The sequence below is a fragment of the Zeus faber genome (assembly GCF_960531495.2).
Source record: "Zeus faber genome assembly, chromosome: 4".
Classification (NCBI taxonomy): domain Eukaryota; kingdom Metazoa; phylum Chordata; class Actinopteri; order Zeiformes; family Zeidae; genus Zeus; species Zeus faber.
The window spans coordinates 35561565-35583822 of record NC_137191.1 but is presented as its reverse complement, the minus strand read 5'-3'; the positions used below and the strand labels follow the sequence as shown (position 1 = coordinate 35583822).

At 51.2% G+C, this 22258-nt stretch overlaps 2 protein-coding genes across 2 annotated transcripts; one reads left to right on the top strand and one right to left on the bottom strand.

Moving 5' to 3' along the window:
• The first annotated feature begins 13543 nt into the window (after nucleotides 1-13543).
• Nucleotides 13544-17941, top strand: gstt1b (glutathione S-transferase theta 1b). Its single transcript, XM_079999339.1, has 5 exons — nucleotides 13544-13727; nucleotides 15232-15319; nucleotides 15898-16048; nucleotides 16192-16368; nucleotides 17506-17941. Exons 1-5 carry the CDS (start codon nucleotides 13616-13618, stop codon nucleotides 17701-17703), a joined length of 726 nt encoding a protein of 241 aa, XP_079855465.1. The 5' UTR covers nucleotides 13544-13615; the 3' UTR covers nucleotides 17704-17941.
• A 1224-nt stretch (nucleotides 17942-19165) lies between these two features.
• Nucleotides 19166-21447, bottom strand: LOC307229576 (uncharacterized protein; the record flags this gene model as incomplete). The annotated part of the gene is made up of 3 exons (XM_079999576.1): nucleotides 21021-21447; nucleotides 19832-20328; nucleotides 19166-19657 (listed from the first exon to the last, which is right to left on the bottom strand). The coding sequence occupies exons 1-3, from the start codon at nucleotides 21364-21366 to the stop codon at nucleotides 19166-19168; spliced, it is 1335 nt and encodes a 444-aa protein (XP_079855702.1). The 5' UTR covers nucleotides 21367-21447.
• Between the last annotated feature and the right edge of the window lie 811 nt (nucleotides 21448-22258).

The window sequence follows — 22258 nt, the reverse complement described above, 5'->3', positions numbered from 1 at the left end:
AACCCTAACCCCAGTAACAGAGCCTTACCCTAACCCTAACCCCAGTAACAGCCTAACCCTAGCCCCAGTAACAAAGCCTAACCCTAACCCCAGTAACAGAGCTTAAGCCCAACCCTAACCCAAGTAACAGAGCCTAACCCTAACCCCAGAAACAGCCTAACCCTAACCCCAGTATCAGCCTAACCCTAACCACAATAACAGAGCCTAACCCTAACCCCAGTAAAAGCCTAACCCTAACCCTCGTAAAAGAGCCTAACCCTAACTCTAACCCCAGTAACAGCCTAACCCTAACCCGAATAACAGAGCCTAACCTTAACCCCAGTAACAGAGGCTAACCCTAACCCCAGTAACAGCCTAACCCTAACCCCAGTAACATAGCCTAACCCTAACCCCAGTAACAGAGCCTAACCCTAACCCCAGTAACAGAGCCTAACCCTAACCCCAGTAACAGAGCCTAACCTTAACCCTAACCCCAGTAACAGCCTAACCCTAACCCCAGTAACAGAGCCTAACCCTAACCCCAGTAACAGCCTAACCCTAACCCCAGTAGCAGAGCCTAACCCTAACCCCAGTAACAGAGCCTAACCTTAACCCTAACCCCAGTAACAGCCTAACCCTAACCCCAGTAACAGAGCCTAACCCTAACCCCAGTAACAGAGCCCAACCCTAACCCTAACCCCAGTAACAGCCTAACCCTAACCCTAACCCCAGTAACAGAGCCTAACCCTAATCCTAGTAACAGAGCCTAACCCTAACCCCAGTAACAGAGCCTAACCCTAACCCTAACCCCAGTAACCGCCTAACCCTAACCCTAACCCCAGTAACAGACCCTAACCCTAACCCCATTAACAGAGCCTAACCCAAGTAACAGAGCCTATCCCTAACCCTAACCCTAGTAACAGCCTAACCCTAACCCTAACCCCAGTAACAGAGCCTAACCCTATCCCCAGTAACAGAGCCTAACCCTAACCCTAACCCCAGTAACAGCCTAACCCTAACCCTAACCCCAGTAACAGAGCCTAACCCTAACCCTAACCCCAGTAACAGTCTAACCCTAACCCCAGTAACAGAGCCTAACCCTAACCCCAGTAACAGCCTAACCCTAACCCCAGTAACAGCCTAACCCTAACCCCAGTAACAGAGCCTAACCCTAACCCCAGTAACAGCCTAACCCTAACCCCAGTAACAGAGCCTAACCCTAACCCCAGTAACATAGCCTAACCCTAACCCTAACCCCAGTAACAGCCTAACCCTAACCCCGGTAACAGAGCCTAACCCTAACCCCAGCAACAGAGCCTAACCCTAACCCCAGTAACAGAGCCTAACTCTAACCCCAGTAACAGAGCCTAACCCTAAACCTAAGTCCAGTAACAGCCTAACCCTAACCCCAGTAACAGAGCCTAACCTTAACCCCAGTAACAGAGCCTAACCCTAACCCCAGTAACAGAGCCTAACCCTAACCCCAGTAACAGCCTAACCCTAACCCCGGTAACAGAGCCTAACCCTAACCCCAGTAACAGAGCCTAACGCTTACCCCAGTAACAGAGCACAACCTTAACCCTAACCCCAGTAACAGCCTAACCCTAACCCCAGTAACAGAGCCTAACCCTAACCCCAGTAACAGCCTAACCCTAACCCCAGTAACAGAGCCTAACCCTTACCCCAGTAACAGAGCCTAACCCTAACCCCAGTAACAGAGCCTAACCTTAACTCTAACCCCAGTAACAGAGCCTAACTCTAACCCCAGTAACAGAGCCTAACCCTAACCCCAGTAACAGAGCCTAACCCTTACCCTAACCCCAGTAACAGAGCCTAACCCTAACCCTCGTAAAAGAGCCTAACCCTAACCCCAGTAACAGAGCCTAACTCTAACCCCAGTAACAGAGCCTAACCCTAACCCTAAGTCCAGTAACAGCCTAACCCTAACCCCAGTAACAGAGCCTAACCTTAACCCCAGTAACAGAGCCTAACCCTAACCCTAACCCCAGTAACAGAGCCTAACCCTAACCCTAACCCCAGTAACAGAGCCTAACCCTAACCCTAACCCCAGTAACAGAGCCTAACCCTAACCCCAGTAACAGCCTAACCCTAACGCCAGTAACAGCCTAACCCTAACCCCAGTAACAGAGCCTAACCCTAACCCCAGTAACAGCCTAACCCTAACCCCAGTAACAGAGCCAAACCCTAACCCCAGTAACATAGCCTAACCCTAACCCTAACCCCAGTAACAGCCTAACCCTAACCCCGGTAACAGAGCCTAACCCTAACCCCAGTAACAGAGCCTAACCCTTACCCCAGTAACAGAGCCAAACCTTAACCCTAACCCCCGTAACAGCCTAACCCTAACCCCAGTAACAGAGCCTAACCCTAACCCCAGTAACAGCCTAACCCTAACCCCAGTAACAGAGCCTAACCCTTACCCCAGTAACAGAGCCTAACTCTAACCCCAGTAACAGAGCCTAACTCTAACCCCAGTAACAGAGCCTAACCCTAACCCCAGTAACAGAGCCTAACTCTAACCCCAGTAACAGAGCCTAACCCTAACCCCAGAAACAGAGCCTAACCCTAACCCTAAGTCCAGTAACAGCCTAACCCTAACCCCAGTAACAGAGCCTAACCTTAACCCCAGTAACAGAGCCTAACCCTAACCCCAGTAACAGAGCCTAACCCTAACCCTAACCCCAGTAACAGAGCCTAACCCTAACCCTAACCCCAGTAACAGAGCCTAACCCTAACCCTAACCCCAGTAACAGAGCCTAACCCTAACCCTAACCCCAGTAACAGAGCCTTACCCTAACCCTAACCCCAGTAACAGCCTAACCCTAGCCCCAGTAACAAAGCCTAACCCTAACCCCAGTAACAGAGCTTAAGCCCAACCCTAACCCAAGTAACAGAGCCTAACCCTAACCCCAGAAACAGCCTAACCCTAACCCCAGTATCAGCCTAACCCTAACCACAATAACAGAGCCTAACCCTAACCCCAGTAACAGAGCCGAACCATAACCCTAACCCCAGTAACAGAGCCTAACCCTAACCCCAGTAAAAGCCTAACCCTAACCCTCGTAAAAGAGCCTAACCCTAACTCTAACCCCAGTAACAGCCTAACCCTAACCCGAATAACAGAGCCTAACCTTAACCCCAGTAACAGAGGCTAACCCTAACCCCAGTAACAGCCTAACCCTAACCCCAGTAACATAGCCTAACCCTAACCCCAGTAACAGAGCCTAACCCTAACCCCAGTAACAGAGCCTAACCCTAACCCCAGTAACAGAGCCTAACCTTAACCCTAACCCCAGTAACAGCCTAACCCTAACCCCAGTAACAGAGCCTAACCCTAACCCCAGTAACAGAGCCTAACCTTAACCCTAACCCCAGTAACAGCCTAACCCTAACCCCAGTAACAGAGCCTAACCCTAACCCCAGTAACAGAGCCCAACCCTAACCCTAACCCCAGTAACAGCCTAACCCTAACCCTAACCCCAGTAACAGAGCCTAACCCTAATCCTAGTAACAGAGCCTAACCCTAACCCCAGTAACAGAGCCTAACCCTAACCCCAGTAACCGCCTAACCCTAACCCTAACCCCAGTAACAGAGCCTAACCCTAACCCCATTAACAGAGCCTAACCCAAGTAACAGAGCCTATCCCTAACCCTAACCCTAGTAACAGCCTAACCCTAACCCTAACCCCAGTAACAGAGCCTAACCCTATCCCCAGTAACAGAGCCTAACCCTAACCCTAACCCCAGTAACAGCCTAACCCTAACCCTAACCCCAGTAACAGAGCCTAACCCTAACCCTAACCCCAGTAACAGTCTAACCCTAACCCCAGTAACAGAGCCTAACCCTAACCCCAGTAACAGCCTAACCCTAACTCCAGTAACAGCCTAACCCTAACCCCAGTAACAGAGCCTAACCCTAACCCCAGTAACAGCCTAACCCTAACCCCAGTAACAGAGCCTAACCCTAACCCCAGTAACATAGCCTAACCCTAACCCTAACCCCAGTAACAGCCTAACCCTAACCCCGGTAACAGAGCCTAACCCTAACCCCAGCAACAGAGCCTAACCCTAACCCCAGTAACAGAGCCTAACTCTAACCCCAGTAACAGAGCCTAACCCTAAACCTAAGTCCAGTAACAGTCTAACCCTAACCCCAGTAACAGAGCCTAACCTTAACCCCAGTAACAGAGCCTAACCCTAACCCCAGTAACAGAGCCTAACCCTAACCCCAGTAACAGCCTAACCCTAACCCTGGTAACAGAGCCTAACCCTAACCCCAGTAACAGAGCCTAACCCTTACCCCAGTAACAGAGCACAACCTTAACCCTAACCCCAGTAACAGCCTAACCCTAACCCCAGTAACAGAGCCTAACCCTAACCCCAGTAACAGCCTAACCCTAACCCCAGTAACAGAGCCTAACCCTTACCCCAGTAACAGAGCCTAACCCTAACCCCAGTAACAGAGCCTAACCCTAACTCTAACCCCAGTAACAGAGCCTAACTCTAACCCCAGTAACAGAGCCTAACCCTAACCCCAGTAACAGAGCCTAACCCTAACCCCAGTAACAGAGCCTAACCCTTACCCTAACCCCAGTAACAGAGCCTAACCCTAACCCCAGCAACAGAGCCTAACCCTAACCCCAGTAACAGAGCCTAACTCTAACCCCAGTAACAGAGCCTAACCCTAACCCTAAGTCCAGTAACAGCCTAACCCTAACCCCAGTAACAGAGCCTAACCTTAACCCCAGTAACAGAGCCTAACCCTAACCCTAACCCCAGTAACAGAGCCTAACCCTAACCCTAACCCCAGTAACAGAGCCTAACCCTAACCCTAACCCCAGTAACAGAGCCTAACCCTAACCCCAGTAACAGCCTAACCCTAACGCCAGTAACAGCCTAACCCTAACCCCAGTAACAGAGCCTAACCCTAACCCCAGTAACAGCCTAGCCCTAACCCCAGTAACAGAGCCTAACCCTAACCCCAGTAACATAGCCTAACCCTAACCCTAACCCCAGTAACAGCCTAACCCTAACCCCAGTAACAGAGCCTAACCCTTACCCCAGTAACAGAGCCTAACTCTAACCCCAGTAACAGAGCCTAACTCTAACCCCAGTAACAGAGCCTAACCCTAACCCCAGTAACAGAGCCTAACCCTAACCCCAGTAACAGAGCCCAACCCTAACCCTAACCCCAGTAACAGCCTAACCCTAACCCTAACCCCAGTAACAGAGCCTAACCCTAATCCTAGTAACAGAGCCTAACCCTAACCCCAGTAACAGAGCCTAACCCTAACCCTAACCCCAGTAACCGCCTAACCCTAACCCTAACCCCAGTAACAGAGCCTAACCCTAACCCCATTAACAGAGCCTAACCCAAGTAACAGAGCCTATCCCTAACCCTAACCCTAGTAACAGCCTAACCCTAACCCTAACCCCAGTAACAGAGCCTAACCCTATCCCCAGTAACAGAGCCTAACCCTAACCCTAACCCCAGTAACAGCCTAACCCTAACCCTAACCCCAGTAACAGAGCCTAACCCTAACCCTAACCCCAGTAACAGTCTAACCCTAACCCCAGTAACAGAGCCTAACCCTAACCCCAGTAACAGCCTAACCCTAACCCCAGTAACAGCCTAACCCTAACCCCAGTAACAGAGCCTAACCCTAACCCCAGTAACAGCCTAACCCTAACCCCAGTAACAGAGCCTAACCCTAACCCCAGTAACATAGCCTAACCCTAACCCTAACCCCAGTAACAGCCTAACCCTAACCCCGGTAACAGAGCCTAACCCTAACCCCAGCAACAGAGCCTAACCCTAACCCCAGTAACAGAGCCTAACTCTAACCCCAGTAACAGAGCCTAACCCTAAACCTAAGTCCAGTAACAGCCTAACCCTAACCCCAGTAACAGAGCCTAACCTTAACCCCAGTAACAGAGCCTAACCCTAACCCCAGTAACAGAGCCTAACCCTAACCCCAGTAACAGCCTAACCCTAACCCCGGTAACAGAGCCTAACCCTAACCCCAGTAACAGAGCCTAACCCTTACCCCAGTAACAGAGCACAACCTTAACCCTAACCCCAGAAACAGCCTAACCCTAACCCCAGTAACAGCGCCTAACCCTAACCCCAGTAACAGAGCCTAACCTAACCCTAACCCCAGTAACATAGCCTAACCCTAACCCTAACCCCAGTAACAGCCTAACCCTAACCCCGGTAACAGAGCCTAACCCTAACCCCAGCAACAGAGCCTAACCCTAACCCCAGTAACAGAGCCTAACTCTAACCCCAGTAACAGAGCCTAACCCTAAACCTAAGTCCAGTAACAGTCTAACCCTAACCCCAGTAACAGAGCCTAACCTTAACCCCAGTAACAGAGCCTAACCCTAACCCCAGTAACAGAGCCTAACCCTAACCCCAGTAACAGCCTAACCCTAACCCCGGTAACAGAGCCTAACCCTAACCCCAGTAACAGAGCCTAACCCTTACCCCAGTAACAGAGCACAACCTTAACCCTAACCCCAGTAACAGCCTAACCCTAACCCCAGTAACAGAGCCTAACCCTAACCCCAGTAACAGCCTAACCCTAACCCCAGTAACAGAGCCTAACCCTTAACCCAGTAACAGAGCCTAACCCTAACCCCAGTAACAGAGCCTAACCCTAACTCTAACCCCAGTAACAGAGCCTAACTCTAACCCCAGTAACAGAGCCTAACCCTAACCCCAGTAACAGAGCCTAACCCTAACCCCAGTAACAGAGCCTAACCCTTACCCTAACCCCAGTAACAGAGCCTAACCCTAACCCCAGCAACAGAGCCTAACCCTAACCCCAGTAACAGAGCCTAACTCTAACCCCAGTAACAGAGCCTAACCCTAACCCTAAGTCCAGTAACAGCCTAACCCTAACCCCAGTAACAGAGCCTAACCTTAACCCCAGTAACAGAGCCTAACCCTAACCCTAACCCCAGTAACAGAGCCTAACCCTAACCCTAACCCCAGTAACAGAGCCTTACCCTAACCCCAGTAACAGCCTAACCCTAACGCCAGTAACAGCCTAACCCTAACCCCAGTAACAGAGCCAAACCTTAACCCTAACCCCAGTAACAGCCTAACCCTAACCCCAGTAACAGAGCCTAACCCTAACCCCAGTAACATAGCCTAACCCTAACCCTAACCCCAGTAACAGCCTAACCCTAACCCCGGTAACAGAGCCTAACCCTAACCCCAGTAACAGAGCCTAACCCTTACCCCAGTAACAGAGCCAAACCTTAACCCTAACCCCAGTAACAGCCTAACCCTAACCCCAGTAACAGAGCCTAACCCTAACCCCAGTAACAGCCTAACCCTAACCCCAGTAACAGAGCCTAACCCTTACCCCAGTAACAGAGCCTAACTCTAACCCCAGTAACAGAGCCTAACCCTAACCCCAGTAACAGAGCCTAACCCTAACCCCAGTAACAGCCTAACCCTAACCCTATCCCCAGTAACAGAGCCTAACCCTAATCCTAGTAACAGAGCCTAACCCTAACCCCAGTAACAGAGCCTAACCCTAACCCTAACCCCAGTAACCGCCTAACCCTAACCCTAACCCCAGTAACAGAGCCTAACCCTAACCCCATTAACAGAGCCTAACCCAAGTAACAGAGCCTATCCCTAACCCTAACCCTAGTAACAGCCTAACCCTAACCCTAACCCCAGTAACAGAGCCTAACCCTATCCCCAGTAACAGAGCCTAACCCTAACCCTAACCCCAGTAACAGCCTAACCCTAACCCTAACCCCAGTAACAGAGCCTAACCCTAACCCTCACCCCAGTAACAGTCTAACCCTAACCCCAGTAACAGAGCCTAACCCTAACCCCAGTAACAGCCTAACCCTAACCCCAGTAACAGCCTAACCCTAACCCCAGTAACAGAGCCTAACCCTAACCCCAGTAACAGCCTAACCCTAACCCCAGTAACAGAGCCTAACCCTAACCCCAGTAACATAGCCTAACCCTAACCCTAACCCCAGTAACAGCCTAACCCTAACCCCGGTAACAGAGCCTAACCCTAACCCCAGCAACAGAGCCTAACCCTAACCCCAGTAACAGAGCCTAACTCTAACCCCAGTAACAGAGCCTAACCCTAAACCTAAGTCCAGTAACAGCCTAACCCTAACCCCAGTAACAGAGCCTAACCTTAACCCCAGTAACAGAGCCTAACCCTAACCCCAGTAACAGAGCCTAACCCTAACCCCAGTAACAGCCTAACCCTAACCCCGGTAACAGAGCCTAACCCTAACCCCAGTAACAGAGCCTAACCCTTACCCCAGTAACAGAGCACAACCTTAACCCTAACCCCAGAAACAGCCTAACCCTAACCCCAGTAACAGAGCCTAACCCTAACCCCAGTAACAGCCTAACCCTAACCCCAGTAACAGAGCCTAACCCTAACCCCAGTAACAGCCTAACCCTAACCCCAGTAACAGAGCCTAACCCTAACCCCAGTAACATAGCCTAACCCTAACCCTAACCCCAGTAACAGCCTAACCCTAACCCCGGTAACAGAGCCTAACCGTAACCCCAGTAACAGAGCCGAACCCTTACCCCAGTAACAGAGCCAAACCTTAACCCTAACCCCAGTAACAGCCTAACCCTAACCCCAGTAACAGAGCCTAACCCTAACCCCAGTAACAGCCTAACCCTAACCCCAGTAACAGAGCCTAACCCTTACCCCAGTAACAGAGCCTAACTCTAACCCCAGTAACAGAGCCTAACTCTAACCCCAGTAACAGAGCCTAACCCTAACCCCAGTAACAGAGCCTAACCCTAACCCCAGTAACAGAGCCTAACCCTTACCCTAACCCCAGTAACAGAGCCTAACCCTAACCCCAGCAACAGAGCCTAACCCTAACCCCAGTAACAGAGCCTAACTCTAACCCCAGTAACAGAGCCTAACCCTAACCCTAAGTCCAGTAACAGCCTAACCCTAACCCCAGTAACAGAGCCTAACCTTAACCCCAGTAACAGAGCCTAACCCTTACCCCAGTAACAGAGCCTAACCCTAACTCTAACCCCAGTAACAGAGCCTAACTCTAACCCCAGTAACAGAGCCTAACCCTAACCCCAGTAACAGAGCCTAACCCTAACCCCAGTAACAGAGCCTAACCCTTACCCTAACCCCAGTAACAGAGCCTAACCCTAACCCCAGCAACAGAGCCTAACCCTAACCCCAGTAACAGAGCCTAACTCTAACCCCAGTAACAGAGCCTAACCCTAACCCTAAGTCCAGTAACAGCCTAACCCTAACCCCAGTAACAGAGCCTAATCTTAACCCCAGTAACAGAGCCTAACCCTAACCCTAACCCCAGTAACAGAGCCTAACCCTAACCCTAACCCCAGTAACAGAGCCTAACCCTAACCCTAACCCCAGTAACAGAGCCTAACCCTAACCCCAGTAACAGCCTAACCCTAACCCCAGTAACAGCCTAACCCTAACCCCAGTAACAGAGCCTAACCCTAACCCCAGTAACAGCCTAACCCTAACCCCAGTAACAGAGCCTAACCCTAACCCCAGTAACATAGCCTAACCCTAACCCTAACCCCAGTAACAGCCTAACCCTAACCCCGGTAACAGAGCCTAACCCTAACCCCAGTAACAGAGCCTAACCCTTACCCCAGTAACAGAGCCAAACCTTAACCCTAACCCCAGTAACAGCCTAACCCTAACCCCAGTAACAGAGCCTAACCCTAACCTTAGTAACAGCCTAACCCTAACCCCAGTAACAGAGCCTAACCCTTACCCCAGTAACAGAGCCTAACCCTAACCCCAGTAACAGAGCCTAACCCTAACTCTAACCCCAGTAACAGAGCCTAACTCTAACCCCAGTAACAGAGCCTAACCCTAACCCCAGTAACAGAGCCTAACCCTAACCCCAGTAACAGAGCCTAACCCTTACCCTAACCCCAGTAACAGAGCCTAACCCTAACCCCAGCAACAGAGCCTAACCCTAACCCCAGTAACAGAGCCTAACTCTAACCCCAGTAACAGAGCCTAACCCTAACCCTAAGTCCAGTAACAGCCTAACCCTAACCCCAGTAACAGAGCCTAACCTTAACCCCAGTAACAGAGCCTAACCCTAACCCCAGTAACAGAGCCTAACCCTAACCCTAACCCCAGTAACAGAGCCTAACCCTAACCCTAACCCCAGTAACAGAGCCTAACCCTAACCCTAACCCCAGTAACAGAGCCTAACCCTAACCCTAACCCCAGTAACAGAGCCTAACCCTAACCCTAACCCTAGTAACAGAGCCTTACCCTAACCCTAACCCCAGTAACAGCCTAACCCTAGCCCCAGTAACAAAGCCTAACCCTAACCCCAGTAACAGAGCTTAAGCCCAACCCTAACCCAAGTAACAGAGCCTAACCCTAACCCCAGAAACAGCCTAACCCTAACCCCAGTATCAGCCTAACCCTAACCACAATAACAGAGCCTAACCCTAACCCCAGTAACAGAGCCGAACCATAACCCTAACCCCAGTAACAGAGCCTAACCCTAACCCCAGTAAAAGCCTAACCCTAACCCTCGTAAAAGAGCCTAACCCTATCTAACCCCAGTAACAGCCTAACCCTAACCCGAATAACAGAGCCTAACCTTAACCCCAGTAACAGAGGCTAACCCTATCCCCAGTAACAGCCTAACCCTAACCCCAGTAACATAGCCTAACCCTAACCCCAGTAACAGAGCCTAACCCTAACCCCAGTAACAGAGCCTAACCCTAACCCCAGTAACAGAGCCTAACCTTAACCCTAACCCCAGTAACAGCCTAACCCTAACCCCAGTAACAGAGCCTAACCCTAACCCCAGTAACAGCCTAACCCTAACCCCAGTAACAGAGCCTAACCCTAACCCCAGTAACAGAGCCTAACCTTAACCCTAACCCCAGTAACAGCCTAACCCTAACCCCAGTAACAGAGTCTAACCCTAACCCCAGTAACATAGCCTAACCCTAACCCTAACCCCAGTAACAGCCTAACCCTAACCCCGGTAACAGAGCCTAACCCTAACCCCAGCAACAGAGCCTAACCCTAACCCCAGTAACAGAGCCTAACTCTAACCCCAGTAACAGAGCCTAACTCTAACCCTAAGTCCAGTAACAGATAACCCTAACCCCAGTAACAGAGCCTAACCTTAACCCCAGTAACAGAGCCTAACTCTAACCCCAGTAACAGAGCCTAACTCTAACCCTAAGTCCAGTAACAGCCTAACCCTAACCCCAGTAACAGAGCCTAACCTTAACCCCAGTAACAGAGCCTAACCCTAACCCCAGTAACAGAGCCTAACCCTAACCCCAGTAACAGAGCCTAACCCTAACCCCAGTAACATAGCCTAACCCTAACCCCAGTAACAGAGCCTAACCCTAACCCCAGTAACAGAGCCTAACCCTAACCCCAGTAACAGAGCCTAACCTTAACCCTAACCCCAGTAACAGCCTAACCCTAACCCCAGTAACAGAGCCTAACCCTAACCCCAGTAACAGCCTAACCCTAACCCCAGTAACAGAGCCTAACCCTAACCCCAGTAACAGAGCCTAACCTTAACCCTAACCCCAGTAACAGCCTAACCCTAACCCCAGTAACAGAGTCTAACCCTAACCCCAGTAACATAGCCTAACCCTAACCCTAACCCCAGTAACAGCCTAACCCTAACCCCGGTAACAGAGCCTAACCCTAACCCCAGCAACAGAGCCTAACCCTAACCCCAGTAACAGAGCCTAACTCTAACCCCAGTAACAGAGCCTAACTCTAACCCTAAGTCCAGTAACAGATAACCCTAACCCCAGTAACAGAGCCTAACCTTAACCCCAGTAACAGAGCCTAACTCTAACCCCAGTAACAGAGCCTAACTCTAACCCTAAGTCCAGTAACAGCCTAACCCTAACCCCAGTAACAGAGCCTAACCTTAACCCCAGTAACAGAGCCTAACCCTAACCCCAGTAACAGAGCCTAACCCTAACCCCAGTAACAGAGCCTAACCCTAACCCCAGTAACAGAGCCTAACCCTAACCCCAGTAACAGAGCCTAACCCTAACCCCAGTAACAGAGCCTAACCTTAACACTAACCCCAGTAACAGCCTAACCCTAACCCCAGTAACAGAGTCTAACCCTAACCCCAGTAACATAGCCTAACCCTAACCCTAACCCCAGTAACAGCCTAACCCTAACCCCGGTAACAGAGCCTAACCCTAACCCCAGCAACAGAGCCTAACCCTAACCCCAGTAACAGAGCCTAACTCTAACCCCAGTAACAGAGCCTAACTCTAACCCTAAGTCCAGTAACAGATAACCCTAACCCCAGTAACAGAGCCTAACCTTAACCCCAGTAACAGAGCCTAACTCTAACCCCAGTAACAGAGCCTAACTCTAACCCTAAGTCCAGTAACAGCCTAACCCTAACCCCAGTAACAGAGCCTAACCTTAACCCCAGTAACAGAGCCTAACCCTAACCCCAGTAACAGAGCCTAACCCTAACCCCAGTAACAGAGCCTAACCCTAACCCCAGTAACAGAGCCTAACCCTAACCCCAGTAACAGAGCCTAACCCTAACCCCAGTAACAGAGCCTAACCTTAACCCTAACCCCAGTAACAGCCTAACCCTAACCCCAGTAACAGAGTCTAACCCTAACCCCAGTAACATAGCCTAACCCTAACCCTAACCCCAGTAACAGCCTAACCCTAACCCCGGTAACAGAGCCTAACCCTAACCCCAGCAACAGAGCCTAACCCTAACCCCAGTAACAGAGCCTAACTCTAACCCCAGTAACAGAGCCTAACTCTAACCCTAAGTCCAGTAACAGATAACCCTAACCCCAGTAACAGAGCCTAACCTTAACCCCAGTAACAGAGCCTAACTCTAACCCCAGTAACAGAGCCTAACTCTAACCCTAAGTCCAGTAACAGCCTAACCCTAACCCCAGTAACAGAGCCTAACCTTAACCCCAGTAACAGAGCCTAACCCTAACCCCAGTAACAGAGCCTAACCTTAACCCCAGTAACAGAGCCTAACCCTAACCCCAGTAACAGAGCCTAACCTTAACCCCAGTAACAGAGCCTAACCCTAACCCCGGTAACAGAGCCTAACCCTAACCCCAGCAACAGAGCCTAACCCTAACCCCAGTAACAGAGCCTAACTCTAACCCCAGTAACAGAGCCTAACTCTAACCCTAAGTCCAGTAACAGATAACCCTAACCCCAGTAACAGAGCCTAACCTTAACCCCAGTAACAGAGCCTAACTCTAACCCCAGTAACAGAGCCTAACTCTAACCCTAAGTCCAGTAACAGCCTAACCCTAACCCCAGTAACAGAGCCTAACCTTAACCCCAGTAACAGAGCCTAACCCTAACCCCAGTAACAGAGCCTAACCTTAACCCCAGTAACAGAGCCTAACCCTAACCCCAGTAACAGAGCGCAGCTTCTGTGCGAATTGACGGTGTCGACACGAGGGGGGGACGTCCCGAGGGGGCGGTGACGCGTCCATCTTGAATTAACCCGACGCGGAGCTCCGCAGACTTCGAGCCGCGCACCGAACGACAGGACCGGACCCGTCAAACCCCCGCAGAGCCCCCGTGGAGACGCCATGGCCCTGGAGCTGTACCTGGATCTCTTCTCTCAACCGTGTCGCTCCGTTTACATCTTCGCCAAGAGCAACAACATCCCCTTCGAGTTCAAGAGGATGTCGCTGCTTGAGGGTGAGTTCTCACCACATAAAAACAGCTCAATCCCAAAAGGATTCTGCACCTAAGCGGTCAAACCCGGACTGGGTTTAATAACGACCCCACATCGCACTTCTAACAGTTTGTGATTTGTCAAAGTGTTTTTCAGTGGGAAAAGTGGGAAAAAGTACAGTAGAATCCGCATTGTTCTTGTTTTCACAAATAGAATATTACTTTCACAAATCAGAAGCTGTGTTAGAAACGCAATATGGGCTTCATTTTATACTCTAGTCCAGGTTTGACTGATATAAATACAGTAGTTTAACTACTATTGCGGGACAGTAGCTCAGGAGGTAGAGCTGGTGGTCTAGTCATGTAAAGGTTGCTGGTTGGATCCCAGGCTCCTCCTGCTAGCATGCTGTAGTGTCCTTGAGCAAGACACTTAACCCCTAATTGCTCCTGATGGCTGCGTCCGTCGGTGTTTGAATAATTGTAAGTCGCTTTGGATAAAAGCGTCTGATCAATGTAATGTAATGTACTATAAGTACAGAACTACACATGGTTACAGGTGGTCTGCGTGTTTTTTTAGCTGGCACTTTATTAAAAAAAAGTGTGTGTGTGTGCGTGCGTATTAGTGTGTGTGTGCGTGCGCGCGCGTGTTAGTGTGTGTGTGCGCGTGTGTGTTAGTGTGTGTGCGTGTGTGTGCGCGTGCGCGTGTGTGTGTGTTAGTGTGTGCGTGTGCGTGTGTGTTAGTGTGTGTGTGTGTTAGTGTGTGTGTGTGTGTGTGTGTGTGTGTGTGCTCCATGTCCACCATTCTGGGCAATGAACCAGAAGTGAAATCAGAACGTGTTTATTTCTCCAAGTACATTCCCGAACAGACAAGTTGCCAAAGAAACGAGCAGTCTGGGAAAAAAACAACGAGAACAGTCAAATGTCAAAAAACAACAACAACAACAACAACAACCACATTTCTAAAGAAAATACCCAGACGAAAGGCGATTGTACGCACGGGGAGAAGTGCATTTAGGAGGTGATCACTCGAGCTGGAAACGTTGAATTTGGTGAAGCGGCGTGGCTAGGCGTGGTCAGTGAACCGCCTGCATGGATGAAACGTCGCGCAGAAAACACCAAACATCCCTCCACATCGAGTGGCCGAGAAAAAAACAAAAAACAAAAAAAAACAATAAAACCAACAGGCGGCTCAGAAGCAGGCAAAGCCCGGAGAAAGGAGACGAGGGTTAAAAGTCGGGGAACCGCTGACGTCTGCACCTCCCGTCTTTCATTTCTTCCCGCGCTGGAGTAGGAGCCGCAGATCGGGTCCAAACGTGCGTCGTTTCACATTTTCACACCCGCAGCCCCGGTCTGGCGCATGACCTCGTCGCCCGTTCAAAGCCGCTTGGGTCCCCCCAAGAGGAGCGGAGCATCCGTGCGTTGTTTCGTTCTGTTGGGGGTGAACGTCTCGCCGCGGTCGGACGCCGAGTGGGGAGACCTCCTGAGGTGCTGAGGAGTGAGGACACTGAGGTTTTTTGTGGTTTTTCAGGGGAGCAGCACAAAGAAGACTTTGGGAAGATCAACATGATCAGAAAGGCTCCCGCCATTCGCGACGGAGACTTCTGTTTGGCGGAAAGGTGGGATTGCAGCCGTCGCACACATGCCGTGGACGTGTAAATGCCGTTTGAAGTGCGGTCACCCGTTCTCCAGGTTGTTTGGGGACACTCCGGTGTTGCTTCCAACGTCTTACACAGATTCAGAGCGGAAGGTCAACACCGATTTCATTCTACATTCCTCACTATTTTTGGCGCAGAGGCGAGTTGGGGGTTGCCAGGTATGAACGGCAGCGCCTTGCATCAAAACATTACCGCCAATTAAACTCGGCTGACTGAACTGGCAACCCTACAGCACCGTAGGCGGCTCTACAGCTACACTCGGTAGATGGATAAATGGTTATGGGTAAATAGCTCCCAATTTACAACTTGAAAATAACAAAGAACTTGTTATTTTAAGTTCTTATTGATAACTCAGCTTTTAAGGAGGCTGGAAGTTGAATTTCCCTAATTTCACAGCAGCTAGGCTAGCTGATCCCATCTGTAGCCATGTATTGAGCTAACACAGTTAGCATTCAACCCGTCGCTCTCTGTATTGGACACACTGGGATGAAACTGGTATTGACCATGTGTGTGTGCGTGCGTGCGTGCTCCCCTTGCAGCATCCCCATCATGATGTACTTGGCTGAGAAGTACAAGACGCCGGAGCACTGGTACCCGACCGACCTGCGGCGCCGGGCGCGCGTCAACGAGTACCTGTCCTGGCAGCACACGGCGCTGCGCCCGCACGGCTCCAAGCTGTTCTGGCTGCGGGTGGGTGCGGCAACGCGGTGTTGGGCTGGGCCACATGGAAGACTGGTGGAATAATAACACCCGTTGTTTTACGCCATGTGGACACGGGTGGGTCGGGTGTTATTCGCGCTGCGCGGCGGCTGAGACGCTCCTCTCTGTTCCAGCTGCTGATTCCCAAGATCCTCGGCGTGGAGGTTTCCCAGGACAAGATGGACGCCGCGCTGGATGACCTGAACGGCTCCCTGAAGCTGTTGGAGGAGAAGTTCATCCAGGACCGGCCCTTCATCGCGGGGGACCGGGTCTCCCTGGCCGACCTTGTTGCCATCGTGGAGGTCATGCAGGTGAGCCGCCGCCGGTCCCCTGACGTCAAGCGTGACACATTTTCACCCCAAATAAATCATTTTACAGAGGTTTTTCGGCGCTCTGAAAGCCGTGTTGTGGGCTTTTGTTCAGAAAGTTTCATTCAAATATTTCCTTAAGAACCTGAAATCGATGCGTGGACAGTGTCTGTTACATCCTGGTCCTCGCTGGCTTCCTGTCTCTCCATGTCTGACATCTCTCCATCACTGTCTGTCTCTGAATAGCTCCATATGTCTCAGTCCATGTGTCTGTCTCTAGCTACCTACTGTATATATCGCTATCTCACTCTGCACAGATCAGCAACAACATTAAAAGCACCACTTATAAACACTAATACTGTGTAGCTCCCCCTTGTGCCCCCAAAACAGCTGTGAGGTGGAGGCATGGAGGCAATATATTTATATTACATTTACATTACGTCATTGATCAGACGCTTTTATCCAAAGCGACTTACAATTGTTCAAACACCGACGGACGCAGCCATCAGGAGCAATGAGGGGTTAAGTGTCTTGCTCAAGGACACTACAGCATGCTAGCAGGAGGAGCCTGGGATCCAACCAGCAACCTTTAGATCACTAGACCAACAGCTCTACCGCCTGAGCTACCATCCCCATTATAACAGTATATATAATAATAATATATAACAGTATATATATATAAAATTATATATATATAATAATAATAATAATATATATCATTACATGTAATAATATATAACAGTATAATAATAATAATAATAATAATATATAACAGTATATATATATTATATATATATATATATATATATTTATATATATAACACAGTATATATATATAAAAAACATTATATATATAATACATATATATCCCACCCCTTTGGAGGTGCCATTGGAAGCAGATGACCCGTGTTATTCCCTTCACCTCTCACTGTTTTAACGTTGTGGCTGATCTGTGTATATATATCTCTATCTGTATATATCTATGACTCACTATACTCTATATCTCTAGCTCTCTACATCTTTATATCTTAATCTCTACTTATGAAGCTCTATCAAGCTATCCAAGTACAACCGTCACCACCATGAAAGATCACACGAGTATTTGCAATCGTGTGTATGTGTATGTGTGTGTGCGTGCAGCCGGTGGGCTGTGGCCTGGACGTGTTCGCCGGGCGCCCCCTGCTGGGCGCCTGGAGGGACCGGGTGACGGTTGCCGTGGGGAAGGAGCTGTTCGACGAGGCCCACCGGGGGGTCCTGGCCTCCCAGGAGAACGTCGGCACCATGGACGCCAGCAAACTGCAGCAGTTCAAGCCCAAGATCCTAAAGATGTTCATGTGACGCTCCGCCCGCCCGCCGGCGCCTTGCCCCGCCCGTTTTTTTTTTAAAGGAGCAACTTGAGTTGAGGCTTTTTGTGCGGCGGCGTCTGGTGGGGAGTCGTGTGTGTCCCCAGGGCGCGGTCACGTAAGGTGGCGCAGGAGGGTCAACGACCACGCCCACAGCGCCACCTTCCTCAACGCCTGCTTGTAATCCATCACTTGGTGACGCTCTGGCCTCAATAAACTTGTTCCCTCCTCCACCTGTGGCTCTATCGTTGGTTCTGTACTCATAGTTTCCCGCGACGTGGGGCGTTTAGACCACACCCTGGATTCAGGGCGGAAAAAAACTGAAAAACTACAAACATAAAGATTTAGAAACGAGAAGTGACCTTAAATGGAACCGCTGACACACACAGCATAGTTTATGAATAAGATAAAGATCTATTTATTTATTAACATTGTCCTGTTTAGTCATCGCTTCCCAATGTTCAGGTTCAGCCCGTTCTGCCGGGGGGCCCCGTGCAGGTTCAGCCCGTTCCGCCGGGGGGCCCCGTGCAGGTTCCGGAGCTTTGGACTCCAGCTGCCGACTACCGCTTCAGATGCAGCGGGGCGGCGCCTCAACCGACCTGTGCCCTCCCACGCCGGCCGTCAGACGAGACGGGGTTGGGCGTCGACCTCTGGGGGCCCCCCCCGTGGGGAGCCATGCCGCGGGGGGTGGGGGGGGGGGGGGGGGGGGGGTTCAAACAGAACCACGCCGGGCGTCGAGGCGCTCTCCGCCGGCCCAGGCGTTAACCATTGCGACTGCACTTTAAATCATTGACGGGAGCAGGACAGAGTGGGTTTGGTGCGAGCGGCGTCCGGGGCTCTGACCCGTCGGCTTCGGCCAAAGTCCAGCGGAGCGCAGGCGTGAAAGAGCCGCAGGTAAACAGTGAACCTGGGTGCGGGAAACCACGTCCACGGCGAGAACCATTAACCCCTCGCCGCCCGGGAATTCAGGCAAAATAAATAAAATGCGCTGTCGTGTTCACCGGGGCCACGGGCGGACCCCCCGGGGCCTCGTTTGAAGGTAGGAACACAAGTCTTCCCCGCCCCCCGCCCTGCGTCTCTTCCAAAATCTGATTTTATTTCTTTCTTACGTAATTTTCAAAACAGACTCTCACACTCTGCTGCCTCCCTCTGGGGGCCAGGCTCGGAGAGCGGCCCCGGTCCAGTCTCACACACACACACACACACACACACACACACACACACACACACACACACCCCCCCCCCCCCCCCCCCTGAGAATAAAGACGAGGCGTCACTTTCGTGTTTTGGTACAAGGTCTCTGTGTCATTTTAATTTTGTAAACGGAGGAAAAGAAAAAAAACAAAAAACTTCCAGGTTCACAGAGTAAATGTTTTTCAGTCAAACACCCTCGTGCCCGAGCGAAAACACAGCAGCGCGGGGTCACGGGGGGGTGGGGGCGGTCGGGGGCCCGGTCCTCAGGGCGCGTCCTGCCTGTGCACCTGGAGGTGTCTCTTCAGGTGGTTGGACTGCACGAAGCGGCGCCCGCAGACCGGGCAGGGGAAGGGCTTCTCCCCCGTGTGGACGCGCTCGTGGTTCTTCATCTGGTGCCCGTGGGAGAAGCGCTTGGCGCAGTGCCGGCAGCCGAAGGGCTTCTCCCCCGTGTGCACGCGCCGGTGCCGGCGCAGCGACGGGAACTTGGCGAAGGCCTTCCCACACGCCTCACAGCGGAAGGCGCCCCCCGCGCCGGGGCCCGGCCAGAGCGGGGGCGGCGCCGGTGGGGCCCCGGCGGCGGACGGGGGGGGCGGGGAGGGGGCGACGGCGGCGAATAAGGCACGGGGGGGCGGGGGGAGGTGCGCCCCGTCGGCCTCGAGGCGAAAACGCGGCCCCCCTCTGAGCAGGCCCGGAAAGGAGGAGGAGGAGGAGAAGCCGAAGACGGGGGGAAGGGTTTTGAAGTTCCCCGAGGAGCGCTGCGACCACGGAGGGCTCGCATCCGGGTCCTCGGCCGCCGCCGCCGCCCCTCCGCCCTCCACCCCCCTCCGCCCGCCTCCGCCCCCCCGTGACTCCGCCCCCCTCTGCCTTTCCCGTCGTCCGCTGTGGTCGGGCTCCTTGCCCTGCCCCGGCCCCGCCCACCCGCCGCTCACCTCCTCCTCCACTTTGATCAGGACAGAATCCGAGGCCGCGCCCTGCGGCTCCCAGTCTAGACTCACGGCGAGGGCGGAGAGGACATTGCCCAGGGCCCCCCCTGCTCCGTGCGATGGAGCCCTGCCTCCGCCCCCTCCACCCGGGGAAGGATCTCTCGGGGCGTCGCCAGCGCGTTTCCCTCGGAGCGGGTCCTGAGGACGGCCCCGCCGTTGGCCCCTGTCGGCTCCGGCCCCCTGGAACGACTCCGCGGATGCGGCGTCGTCGTTAGGACGGCTGCCTGTCGTCACGGCAAATGTGGCGTCGCCGTTGGATACGCCGTGGATGCGCTGCCAGCAGGGTAGGCCCCCGTCCCCGGGGGCGTGGCCGGGCAGGAAGCTCTGGTCCGGATCGGGGTCCTGGGTCTGGAACCCGGGTTCTGCCCCGACGGAGCCGCAGGCAGGTTCAGGGGACGGCAACGTGTTGGTTTTACCGTCCTGGACCCCAGAGGGGTGGACATCTGGACAGAAGGAGAGTTCCAGTCAAAGAGAGCTATACTTAATAATAATAATAATAATAATAATAAGTATTAATTTGATGATTGAGTAACGTGGAACGAAATATCAGAATCAATTGTGAGACTAAACAGACAGTCAGCTGATCAGGCAGCTGATCTCAGTGGTGGAAGCCCTGTTAGAGTTAAGAGTATTTTTTATTTTTAATACTTAAGTAGGTCTAACAGTTCTGAGTACTTTCTAATTGAAATATTTATTTTTAATATTTAATTATGTTTAACAGTTCATAGTAGTTTTTATTTTTAATATTTAATTATGTTTAACAGTCCATAGAACTTTATATTTTAATTATTTAAGTATATATATAATTATGTTGAACAGTCCATAGTACTTTATATTTTAAATATTTAAGTATTTTTGTTATTTTAAATATTTAATTATGTTTAACCGTTCATAGTACTTTTTATTTTTTAATATTTAAGTAGTTTTTTTGTATTTAAGTAGTTTTAACAGTTCGTAGTACAGTACTTTATTTGTAATATTAAATCGTTGTTTTTATTTGTAATATTTAAGTATATATATTGTTTAATACTACAGTAGGTTTCACAGTACTCTATATTCTTAATAAGTACGTCGTTTTAAAGGGTTTTACTGGACTACCCGAACAAGGCGGTGGAACCACAACGCTCCGGATTACCTTCCAGTCCTCCGCTCTCTACCTTAATCACAGCCGCTCCGCCGCGTCCTGCCCCGGCTCCTCCGTCTCGCTGGCCGCCGCTCGCACCCGGCGGGCGCCGCCTGGAGCTCCGGGCCCTGGCCGGCAGCGGGCTCTTCGGCGGGATCCGCCTGGAGCTCCGGACCCGGGCGAGCAGCAGCCTCCTGCGAAGCCCGTCCACCTCCCTCTGGCGGTGGCAGAGCTCCAGCCGCAGCGCCGTGAAGCCCTGCTCCACCAGCCGGCAGATCTCCGCCACGGCCGTGTTGGCCAGCAGCTCCATGATGGAGGCCAGGTGGGCCTGGAAGGCGCCGCTGGCGTGGCAGGACATCGGGACGGAGCCTGTTCGGGAGGAATGAGTCTGCGGGGAAGGGCTCCGTCAGCAGCGGGGAAGGGCTCCGTCAGCAGCGGGAGCAGGGTTCCGCCATTTTTATTCCGCTTCTCAACCTCATTGTTTTGGTGTTTGCGTCGCCCCCTACTGTGTTGAAGATAAACAGCACCAACAGTGACACCCTCATACAACCCCGAAACCCGTAGGATATCGGTATATAATAATAATCATAATCATAATAATCATAATCATCATAAGAATTAATATAGCGGCAGGCAGCAATACACGGGGTCCAGGGTAGTCGTGTTAGTTACGAATTACAGTTTTCCGAGTCCCCATGAAACGCAGCATCACTTCCTACCCCGAGAGACTTTCAGCTTCCCGTGCACGTTGCACACGAAAAAACACACAAACAATACAATTACTTCTAAACTCAACAAAAACATCTCTTGAAGTAAAAAAATATATATATATATTTAGTCAGCCACCAATTGTGCAAGTTCTCCCACTTAAAAAGATGAGAGAGGCCTGTTATTTTCATCATATGTACACTTCGACTATGAGAGACAGAATGAGAAAGAAAAATCAGAAAATCACATTGTCTGATTTTTAAAGAATTTATTTGCAAATTATGGTGGAAAATAAGTATTTGGTCAATAACAAAAGTTCATCTCAATACTTTGTTATTTACCCTTTGTTTGCAATGACAGAGGTCAAATGTTTTCTGTAAGTCTTCACAAGGTTTTCACACACTGTTGCTGGTATTTTGGCCCATTCCTCCATGCAGATCTCCTCTAGAGCAGTGATGTTTTGAGGCTGTCGCTGGGCAACACAGACTTTAAACTCCCTCCAAAGATTTTCTATGGGGTTGAGATCTGGAGACTGGCTAGGC